This window comes from Panulirus ornatus, chromosome 32 (genome assembly GCF_036320965.1).
Source record: "Panulirus ornatus isolate Po-2019 chromosome 32, ASM3632096v1, whole genome shotgun sequence".
NCBI classification, from domain to species: Eukaryota; Metazoa; Arthropoda; class Malacostraca; order Decapoda; family Palinuridae; genus Panulirus; species Panulirus ornatus.
The window spans coordinates 2976486-2988166 of record NC_092255.1 but is presented as its reverse complement, the minus strand read 5'-3'; the positions used below and the strand labels follow the sequence as shown (position 1 = coordinate 2988166).

At 41.8% G+C, this 11681-nt stretch overlaps 2 protein-coding genes across 3 annotated transcripts in view; one reads left to right on the top strand and one right to left on the bottom strand.

Annotated features, from left to right (window-relative positions):
• LOC139758981 (uncharacterized peptidase C1-like protein F26E4.3) overlaps positions 1 to 11313 on the bottom strand; it is a 20802-nt gene extending 9489 nt beyond the window's left edge. The window contains exons 1-6 of the mRNA XM_071680850.1: positions 11105 to 11313; positions 4369 to 4574; positions 3021 to 3084; positions 2444 to 2630; positions 1413 to 1582; positions 110 to 244 (exon numbers count right to left, since the gene is read on the bottom strand). Coding sequence (XP_071536951.1) covers positions 110 to 244; positions 1413 to 1582; positions 2444 to 2630; positions 3021 to 3084; positions 4369 to 4574; positions 11105 to 11265 — 923 coding nt within the window. The 5' untranslated portion in view covers positions 11266 to 11313. The remainder of the gene's footprint in view (positions 1 to 109; positions 245 to 1412; positions 1583 to 2443; positions 2631 to 3020; positions 3085 to 4368; positions 4575 to 11104) is intronic.
• The window catches only part of LOC139758984 (phytanoyl-CoA dioxygenase, peroxisomal-like), a 38810-nt gene continuing 30812 nt past the window's right edge, over positions 3684 to 11681 (top strand). For both annotated transcript variants that reach the window (XM_071680855.1, XM_071680854.1), the window contains exon 1: positions 3684 to 3688. The gene's annotated coding sequence lies outside the window, so the exon portion shown is untranslated. The remainder of the gene's footprint in view (positions 3689 to 11681) is intronic.

Genomic DNA, 11681 nt, shown 5'->3' with positions numbered 1-11681 from the left:
TAGTTCCAGTACAGAGCCAGTTCAGCTGAGGTAGTTCCAGTACTGACCCAGTTCAGCTGAGGTAGTTCCAGTACTGACCCAGTTCAGCTGAGGTAGTTGCAGTACTCACCCCTTCCGCCTGAGGTAGTTCCAGGCTCGCTCAACATGACCTCCCTTGCAGCCATGCTGAGCCAGGTTGGCGCAGCTGAGCAGGTTCTGGGCCGACAGCTGGATGGGGTCAGCTCCCCTGGCCAAGAGGGACAGTCTGCAACACCACAATGATGGGGTCAAGCTGAGGTCACGAATGGTTAGGTCACACATGGCTAACTACCTTCTACCGAGGTCACAATTATAGAAATGTTTTGTCTGTATAAACAAACCTCTACGTTGCTAAACGCTTGTTAGACTTTGATATGAAGAGTTTCCTGTATAAAACCATCAAATAAATTGATTCTATACACGTATAACTAGACTGATCAATAAACAAACACATATTTACCTTACAAGCTATGCAAGATGATAAACAAACTCATATTTACCTTACAAGCTATGCAAGATGATAAACAAACTCATATTTACCTTACAAGCTATGCAAGATGATAAACAAACTCATATTTACTTTACAAGCTATGCAAGATGATAAACAAACTCATATTTACTTTACAAGCTATGCAAGATGATAAACAAACTCATATTTACCTTACAAGCTATGCAAGACGATAAACAAACTCATATTTACTTTACAAGCTATGCAAGACGATAAACAAACTCATATTTACTTTACAAGCTATGCAAGATGATAAACAAACTCATATTTACTTTACAAGCTATGCAAGATGATAAACAAACTCATATTTACTTTACAAGCTATGCAAGATGATAAACAAACTCATATTTACTTTACAAGCTATGCAAGACGATAAACAAACTCATATTTACTTTACAAGCTATGCAAGATGATAAACAAACTCATATTTACTTTACAAGCTATGCAAGATGATAAACAAACTCATATTTACTTTACAAGCTATGCAAGACGATAAACAAACTCATATTTACTTTACAAGCTATGCAAGAAGATAAACAAACTCATATTTACTTTACAAGCTATGCAAGATGATAAACAAACACATATTTACTTTACAAGCTATGCAAGACGATAAACAAACTCATATTTACTGAATTTCATAAATTATTTTCATATGGAACTCACCATGTATGAGTTAAGGCCGTGGAACTCACCTGCCTGGAATAAGGGCCATGGAACTCACGCCCTGAGTTACTACGGCCTTAGAACTTGCTAGTCCTTGAAGTTACGGACATGAAAGTTCACCTGAGTTACAGCCAGTCACGTAACTCGCTTGTCAACCTGAGCTACAGCCAGTCACGTAACTCACCTGTCAGCCTGAGTTACAGCCATTCACGTAACTCACCTGTCTTGAGTTACGGCCAGGGTGGAGAAGACCCAGGAGGCACCACACCAGCCCTGGTCCCTCACGGAACTCATGCGTCCCCTCCATTCCTTCCTCGTACGTCGTGCGTCAAAATGGTCCGGGATGAGTGACGTGTTGACCCGCTGTATTATCGGGTACATCTCCAGCGACTGTAATGATCATCATGATCAATAATTTGTACCATTGTAAACCATTAATACACGAACCATTATCAACTTTGTACCATTGTAAACCATTACTACAGGAACCATTATCAACTTTGTACCATTGTAAACCATTACTACAGGAACCATTATCAACTTTGTAGCAATGTAAACCATTAATACACGAACCATTATCAACTTTGTACCATTGTAAACCATTACTACAGGAACCATTATCAACTTTGTACCATTGTAAACCATTAATACAGGAACCATTATCAACTTTGTACCATTGTAAACCATTAATACAGGAACCATTATCAACTTTGTACCATTGTAAACCTTCACTACACGAACCATTATCAACTTTGTACCATTGTAAACCATTAATACAGGAACCATTACTTTGTACCATTGTAAACCTTCACTACACGAACCATTATCAACTTTATACCATTGTAAACCATTAATACAGGAACCATTATCAACTTTGTACCATTGTAAACCATTAATACAGGAACCATTACTTTGTACCATTGTAAACCTTCACTACACGAACCATTATCAACTTTATACCATTGTAAACCATTAATACAGGAACCATTATCAACTTTGTACCATTGTAAACCATTAATAAAGGAACCATTAAGTTAATCATCTAAGTATATCATACATACGTTAGATCAACATAGAACTTAGATTACTATGTTTTCCACCGATGATTAAAGTTAAAACAAGATAACAAAATTGATTGTTAGTCTACATAGGATCATACGAAGACTTGATCTGGTCCTTCATTCAAACATTAACCTAACAATTTTGACAATAAAGTATAACTAGCAATTAATTACATGGCTATTGACTGACCAGTTTCTCCGGGTCCAGTGTCCCGGTCCTGAGCAAGAAACCTTCTTTGATCTTCTTGGTCCAGAAGTGGGTGTAGTTGGCAGCCTTCCATCCATAGTGTCTAGGCTCACTGTTCACCTCCTCCATCACTTCCTTCTCTATCATACATTCCTCCATCTCACACTTCAACTTCCCTCCATCACAGGTACTGGAAGAGATGGAATGAGTTAGCTCTTATGGCAGAGAGGGAATAAATTAGCTCTTATGGCAGAGAGGGAATAAATTAGCTCTTATGGCAGAGAGGGAATAAATTAGCTCTTATGGCAGAGGGAATAAATTAGCTCTTATGGCATAGAGGGAATAAATTAGCTCTTATGGCAGAGAGGGAATAAATTAGCTCTTATGGGAAAGAGGGAATAAATTAGCTCTTATGGGAGAGAGGGAATAAATTAGCTCTTATAAGATGGAGGGAAAAGTGTTAGTTGGGACTCTTAAACTTTTGGGATAAGTGTGAACTTTGGTGATCTTATGAAATACATCTTAAGTAACTGTAAAGAACATATTCACTACAGGAATCCTCCTGTATTATCACACTTACCACTCATTACAGTTGAACTTGTGAGTGTCTCCATGTTGTAACGTGACACCACCCTCCGTGCAGTCTCCACAAACCAGAAACAAAATTAATTAGAAATTGAAAAGGAAAATGTATAAACACATATGGTCTATAATGTGGAGGGTGTCATATTCTCTTTATTCAGTGGGTTACTTCAGTATCATGACGGTCGAACTGGATAAACATGAGCTTTAATATAGAAGTGTCTGTATCTAAGTTATTCCTAGTTCAACACGTTTACTTATGCTAGGTTATGGAGGGTGTATTACATTAAGTTATGCTAGGCTAGTAGGTTAATCTAGATAAGGGACGTAGGATAGCTAGGTTAGGTTAGGCAAGTAAGTTGAAGCAGGCTGGTTTAATCTAGTAAATTAAGCTAGGTGAGGTTAGGCTAGTAGATTAGGTTTGGTTAGGTTTGTAGGTTAAGCTAGCAGGTTAAGCTAGGTTAGGTTAGGTCAAGCTAGGTTAGGCTAGAAGGTGAAGTTAGTAGGTTAAACTAGGTCGTTAATAGATTACGTTTGGTTATATTGGTAGGGTAAGCTAGGTTAGGTTAGTAGGTCAAGCTAGAAGGTTAAGCTAGGTTAGGCTAGTAGGTTAAGCTAGGTTAGGTTAGTAGGTCAAGCTAGGTTAGGTTAATAGGTCAAGCTAAAAGGTTAAGCTAGGTTATGCTGGTAGGTTAAGCTAAATTAGGCTGGTAGGTTAAGCTCGTTCGCTAGTAAATTAATCTAGGTTAGGTCTGTGCCTCAACACAGGTTTTAAAGCTAGGTTAGGTCTGTGCCTCAACACAGGTTTTAAAGCTAGGTTAGGTCTGTGCCTCAACACAGGTTTTAAAACTAGGTTAGGTCTGTGCCTCAACACAGGTTTTAAAGCTAGGTTAGGTATGTGCCTCAACACAGGTTTTAAAGCTAGGTTAGGTCTGTGCCTCAACACAGGTTTTAAAGCTAGGTTAGGTCTGTGCCTCAACACAGGTTTTAAAGCTAGGTTAGGTCTGTGCCTCAACACAGGTTTTAAAGCTAGGTTTGGTATGTGCCTCAACACAGGTTTTAAAGCTAGGTTAGGTCTGTGCCTCAACACAGGTTTTAAAGCTAGGTTAGGTCTGTGCCTCAACACAGGTTTTAAAGCTAGGTTAGGTCTGTGCCTCAACACAGGTTTTAAAGCTAGGTTAGGTCTGTGCCTCAACGCAGGTTTTAAAGCTAGGTTAGGTCTGTGCCTAAACACAGGTTTTAAAGCTAGGTTAGGTCTGTGCCTCAACACAGGTTTTAAAGCTAGGTTAGGTCTGTGCCTCAACTTATGTCAGCTGGAAGCCAGTAGACACGACTCCTAACCTTACCGGGTTTCGAGTGTGGTTCATCGCTGAGGTACTCCTCCTCCTCCTGTTTCTCGCCCAGACAGACCTCGCGGAAGTCGGGGCAGCAGTCGTCCTCGAGGTCGACCTCGGGGTCGCTGGTCAGGCAGAACTGGTCACAGTAGCAGACGAGGCCGAGCTTGGAGACAGCGCAGTCGTCCAACCGGTCCGTGCAACACTCCGAGGGTTTCCTGTCGTACATGGAGATACATGACCAGGGGGGACGACCACTCAACACGACGACACGACCTATATATATATATATATATATATATATATATATATATATATATATATATATATATATATATATATATATATATATATATACTTCCATGTAACTATGCACATAGTCAAACATCCAAGCGTATGTCAGTTACCCATTTCATTAACCATCCCTTATGAGAAGATGAACAGTTGGGTGGATTGTGGACCGGCTGCCGCTACCAGGATTCGAACGCGTGTAGGATTGATCCCAGGCGGCCCAGTGCCTGTGTCATGGTCAGTAACGCTAGCAGCTAAACCACGAAGGACGTGAAATGTTTATATATTAATGTTAGCCATGACTGGCCGGATATTTGCCAATACTTTACGTGTTTGTGGTGGATGACGTGTGGGTGGATGACGGGTGGGTGAGGCATGGTGAGTGTGTAAACACATGAGTCAGTGAGTAATACTAGCTTTCAAGATGTAGGGTTACGGGAAGGAGGAAGGTTAACCAACTTATGGTTTATTTCTGTAATGACCATCTGGTGCGGTTGTTAGCGAAATGACCATAACTTGATCGTTAGTCAACAATATACATTTCATTTCCCTCGGCCTCACAAGAGTCGAAATATTTTATAAAAAAAAACGTGTAATATGTAAACAACTATGGATGGTGTAGGTCAGATATATATAAATCGCCATTTAGGTATACGTTATATATATATATATATATATATATATATCCCCTGGGGATAGGGGATTAAGAATACTTCCCACGTATTCCCTGCGTGTCGTAGAAGGCGACTAAAAGGGGAGGGAGCGGGGGGCTGGAAATCCTCCCCTCTCGTTTTTTTTTTTTTTTTTTTTAATTTTCCAAAAGAAGGAACAGAGAAGGGGGCCAGGTGAGGATATTCCAAAAAAGGCCCAGTCCTCTGTTCTTAACGCTACCTCGCTAACGCGGGAAATGGCGAATAGTTTAAAAGAAAGAAAATATATATATATATATATATATATATATATATATATATATATATATATATATATATATATATATATATATATATATATATATATATATATGGATCAGGTGTTTGCTTTGAATAATGTATGTGAGAAATACTTAGAAAAGTTTGGGAAGTGAAATACTTAGAAAGTTTGGGAAGTGAGTCAGTTGTTGTTCGCTGATGATACATCGCTGGTGGCTGATTCATGTGAGAAACTGCAGAAGCTGGTGACTGAGTTTGGTAAAGTGTGTGAAAGAAGAAAGTTTTAAGAGTAAATGTGAATAAGAGCAAGGTTATTAGGTACAGTAGGGTTGAGGGTCAAGTCAATTGGGAGGTAAGTTTGAATGGAGAAAAACTGGAGGAAGTAAAGTGTTTTAGATATCTGGGAGTGGATCTGGCAGAGGATGGAACCATGGAAGCGGAAGTGGATCATAGGGTGGGGGAGGGGGCGAAAATCGTGAGAGCCTTGAAGAATGTGTGGAAGTCGAGAACATTATCTCGGAAAGCAAAAATGGGTATGTTTGAAGGAATAGTGGTTCCAACAATGTTATATGGTTGCGAGACGTGGGCTATGGATAGAGTTGTGCGCAGGAGGATGGATGTGCTGGAAATGAGATGTTTGAGGACAATATGTGGTGTGAGGTGGTTTGATCGAGTAAGTAATGTAAGGGTAAGAGAGATGTGTGGAAATAAGAAGAGCGTGGTTGAGAGAGCAGAAGAGGGTGTTTTGAAATGGTTTGGGCACATGGAGAGAATGAGTGAGGAAAGATTGACCAAGAGGATATATGTGTAGGAGGTGGAGGGAACGAGGAGAAGTGGGAGACCAAATTGGAGGTGGAAAGATGGAGTGAAAAAGATTTTGAGTGATCGGGGCCTGAACATGCAGGAGGGTGAAAGGCGGGCAAGGAATAGAGTAAATTGGATCGATGTGGTATACCGGGGTCGACATGCTCTCAATGGATTGAATCAGGGCATGTGAAGCGTCTGGGGTAAACCATGGAAAGTTCTGTGGGGCCTGGATGTGGAAAGGGAGCTGTGTTTTCGGTCATTATTACATGACAGCTAGAGACTGAGTGTGAACGACTGTGGCCTTTGTTGTCTTTTCCTAGCACTACCTCGCACACATGAGAGGGGAGGGGGATGGTATTCCATGTGTGGCGAGGTGGCGATGGGAATGAATAAAGGCAGACAGTGTGAATTGTGTGCATGGGTATATATGTATGTGTCTGTGTGTGTATCTATATGTGTACATTGAGATGTATAGGTATGTATATTTGCGTGTGTGGACGTGTATGTATATACATGTGTATGTGGGTGGGTTGGGCCACTTCTTTCGTCTGTTTCCTTGCGCTACCTCACTAACGCGGGAAACGGCGACAAAGCAAAATAAATAATAAATAATATATCTTGAAGGTGATAATACATGTATGTATACGTCAGACGAATGTATATACATACATAGAGATGATGGTGTTGGCGTTGCAGCTAAGTTGACCATCATCATCACTTTGGAGAACATCCGCCAGGTGACACTAGCGGACATGACAGGATAATGTGGCTCCAGTTACGGGGCGGGGCAAGATGGCCGCCCCACGGGGCAGGAGAGGACCCCCCCCCGGGGGACGTTCCAGAAACTACGATGATGATGATGACGTCATCATCCGGGGCATCCGTGGACCACACGACGTAAACGGGATGACATACCAGGGTCGGCGATGGGTCAGGTCAAAGGTCAGGTCATCCTGCCGTGACGTCGTACTCAACAATCGCACGACTGTGGTCGTGGGTCGTACCGTCGTGCTTTAAGGGTCGTACCGGCGTTTTAAGGGTCGTGCAGTCGTGCTTTAAGGGTCGTACCGTCGTGCCCAGGGCCCGTACCGTCGTGCTCAGGGCCCGTACCGTCGTGCTCAGGTTATAATGTGGTCGCGTGCCACTCCACCGTGTCATCGGTCCCCACGACCCAGTGACCCGCCCCGCCCCCCCGTACAGACGCCATCTTGTGTTGTCGTGGTGAGCGTCTGCTGACGGACGGACGGACGGACGGACGTGTCCACCATGATAACAGCAGCGCGTCTTTATCTAGCAGGTGCGCGTCGCGGCACACGACGGACGGATGTCCTATCCTTGCTCGGGCAAATGGCGCAGGCCACACCACAACGAAACCAGGTGATGGTCATAATCGAAGACGTTACAACATGAGAAAATAGAAATGGTTTCTCCCTCAACGTGTCGGCCTCAGACACTGCCGGGGTAATGGGACATTTATTTCTGAGTTGACTCACGATTTACGACAGTAATGTATGTTTGCTTAGTCCCAAATTAAAGTATATTCCCCTACTGATCCACTGAGGGCAACGTGGATCTCTCCCACCCCCAGCAAACTTGATGTTTCCATAATTTATGAAAAAAAAAAAATTTCAGCCAAGCATGGTTTCTTTTATTTACAATGATGACGTCACGGTCAAATAAGATTCCGTTGAGATTTCAATTTCAAAATATTTTAATGACTTTAAAATACATCTTAAATATCTTAATCAGTTAGCTCTACGTCTCATACACATCACACATGAATGAAAAAATATATATACGAGTGATTTAATCTCAGAAAATATAGACTTTCAATGATCGAAATGGACGGTAGAATATAGAAGACTTTGTAAGTGTTTCTAACAAAGATGCAACTTGTGCTGGTCAGACACACACACACACACACGACACGGATGATGAATATCATCCATAGCGTCACTTTCCCCGTTCATTATAAGTATGTAGCCGTACCTTAATTAAGCTTGTTGAACACAACGGTACAACCCTTAACACACCGCACGACCCTTGAACACGATGGTACAACCCTTAACCACAACACTACGACCCTTGAACACACCGGTACAACCCTTGATTACAACAGTCCGACCCTTGAGCACAACGGTACAACCCTTAACACACCGCACAACCCTTGAACACGATGGTACAACCCTTAACCACAACACTACGACCCTTGAACACAACGGTACAACCCTTGATTACAACAGTCCGACCCTTGAACACAACGGTACAACCCTTAACACACCGCACGACCCTTGAACACGATGGTACAACCCTTAACACACCGCACAACCCTTGAACACGATGGTACAACCCTTAACACACCGCACAACCCTTGAACACGATGGTACAACCCTTAACCACAACACTACAACCCTTGAACACAACGGTACAACCCTTAACTACAACACTACGACCCTTGAACACAACGGTACAACCCTTAACACACCGCACAACCCTTGAACACGATGGTACAACCCTTAACCACAACACTACAACCCTTGAACACAACGGTACAACCCTTAACACACCGCACGACCCTTGAACACGATGGTACAACCTTAACCACAACTGTCCGACCCTTGAACACAACCTTACAACCCTTAACACATCGCACAACCCTTGAGCATAACGGTACAACCCTTAACCACAACAGTCCGACCCTTGACCAAGAATAACTAGGACAAAGGCATCTACAAGTTACAAGTAGCCAGATAATTCGTTGATGAATCGTACAAGTTACAAGAAGGAAGGTTTCTCTGTGATAAACAGGCTTGTGTGACCCATGTATCTCGTAAACACGCTTCTACATCCTCCAGGTCAGAGGATTCTACAAGCAGACAACAGCTTCTATCAACTACAAGTAACTAGGAGGAGCTTTCTACAAGGTAACGTAACAAGGATAAGGGGCTCTACGACTTAGGATTACGGAAACGTTTCTACAAGCTACAATAACTACCAGTGATGGCCTCTACAAGCACCTAGGACAGGCTTGTATAAACTACAAGTAACTACGGTTGACCTCTATACAAGCCACAAGTAACTTCGATCAATGCTTATATAGGATACAGGTACATCTATGGTATCTTTCTATAAGCTAGAAATAATTACGATATGTGACGCAACAAGTAACTGGGTCACAAGCTAAAGCTAACTACGATAAAGGATTTATTATGAAAAATAAAGGTCGTTTCTCACTTATCCTCTATGTTCAAACCGAAATATTCCAGCACATCTTCCTCTCCTCTCCCATACATACTCCTGTTACTACATATTATTCATCTACATGTCAGTTATTCCACCAAACCCTCCTCACACCACATATTATCCTAAAATAATATCAAAGGCAACACACTAAACCTATTGTTTACATTATTTTGTCCAAGATGGCGCCTGGCATTGCCACAGCATCTGCGAGATGACTAAAACCATCACACATAGTCATCTTGGCCCAGGCAGACAGTGGCCTGCCTTCCTTCATCTTCCTCAAAGCATCCAGGACCCTATCTATCTATCTATATTCCCTCTACCCTACACTGTGGCTCGTTTCACCTCCCCCATGGTTCCATTCCCCACTCCTGGGTTTCTCTTTTAAGTTTTCTCCAGTCTTACCCAACATTTCAAACATGCCGCCCTACTTCTCCCACACTAAAGCATATAACATTTATCATATTTACTCTCCACTTCCTCCTCTCACATATTCCATCACTAGCCAAACATATGCAAATGTTTTTTTTCAACTATTTTCGCCAGTGAGAGGTTATGTTAGTTTATCCACAACACCTGAAGTAGGTGTTCAAGATTCTTCAGTTGGCGGATGTTGCTTGCAGCTGACAGCCAAAACAACCCATCAACCATTGTTAACAGTATCTTGGATCATTGATAAATCATATCAAACGTGTGAGCATCTTTAAACAATCATTAAGTAGTTAACCCCCAATTATACAGAAACACTGTTAAAGTTCCAAACTAATCTGGTATTTTTTTTTTCAGGGGTTTCTTATTTTCGTTCAGTCGTACATAATGATCAACTGCATATATTTACCAACAACCTCAATTACATATAATACTTGTCCAACATCGTCTAAACATCTGAAGAAGAAAAATATAAGCTGACACCACCCAACAAACACATTTAACCTAACCCACAATTATATGTAGCATAACTCATATGTCTTTAAACATAGTACCAGATGTATATGGTTAACATCCTCCTAAGATTTATCACAACACATACATATTTAACCTAACCTTGCATCATAATTAACAACCTTTCAAAGTTATTTAACACCCAATTTCAACATAGACACACAGCTAACATATCTACCAACCATTTAACACGTGTTTGACCTATTCTCAGGACTAATATGGCTTTCAAATCTTTATGAGTCGAGCATAATTGTTACGCTGTGATGAGCCGTACGAACTATCATAACAACAATGCGACCTTTGGGTTTACGACCTTTGACCTTGATGGCCTGGCATTTGACCTGACGCGTTAAACGTTCAGGATAAATGATAGGTTATCATACACAAGTGTCATACCCAAATCCTCAAATGTCATACAGCACTGCGATAATAAATATCACATTAACTTACACCATAAATTAGTAATTCAGTAAACAAGGTAACAAGTCCTCAGCTAAAATGGCGGCGGGATTGACCTCGGGGTCAACCTAACTAACCTGTTCCTGCAGTAGTTAACGGGGGCCCCTAAGCGGCCCTTAGCGCCCGCCACTAGGGGCAGGATGGCCACCAGGGTCGCTGACAACGTAATGACCATCGGCAGTAGTGACCCAACACCACCATGTCGTTTGGCTGGCAAGACACTCAGCATTTTCTCCATGTTGTGTGTGACACCTGCCTGCCTCCCTGCATGCACGATTGTTGCGGCCAATTCGCGGGCTGGCCTTTATATAGCTCGTCCCGGGTGGGTGACGCCATTCTGCCAGGGGAGGGGGGTGAATGGCTTCACTTTAGGTGTAATGACTGTCATTAACACTTGGCATACGAGTAATGACAATTCTATCAGCCAAAAACTTTCATTTAATATTCTTTTTTTTTATCATTTATCATGATGCAGTAGAGATTACCACTACACATCTACTGGTTTTGTACATTTACAATATACTTCCTCACCTTTGCGGCCACAAACCTAGATGGAGTAAGTATGGCTTGGTAAATTAGATTTGCTTATGCAAGAACGATCTAGATTAGATCAGAGTATGTTAGATTTGGGTGAAGCAAGTTAGATTCATTGAG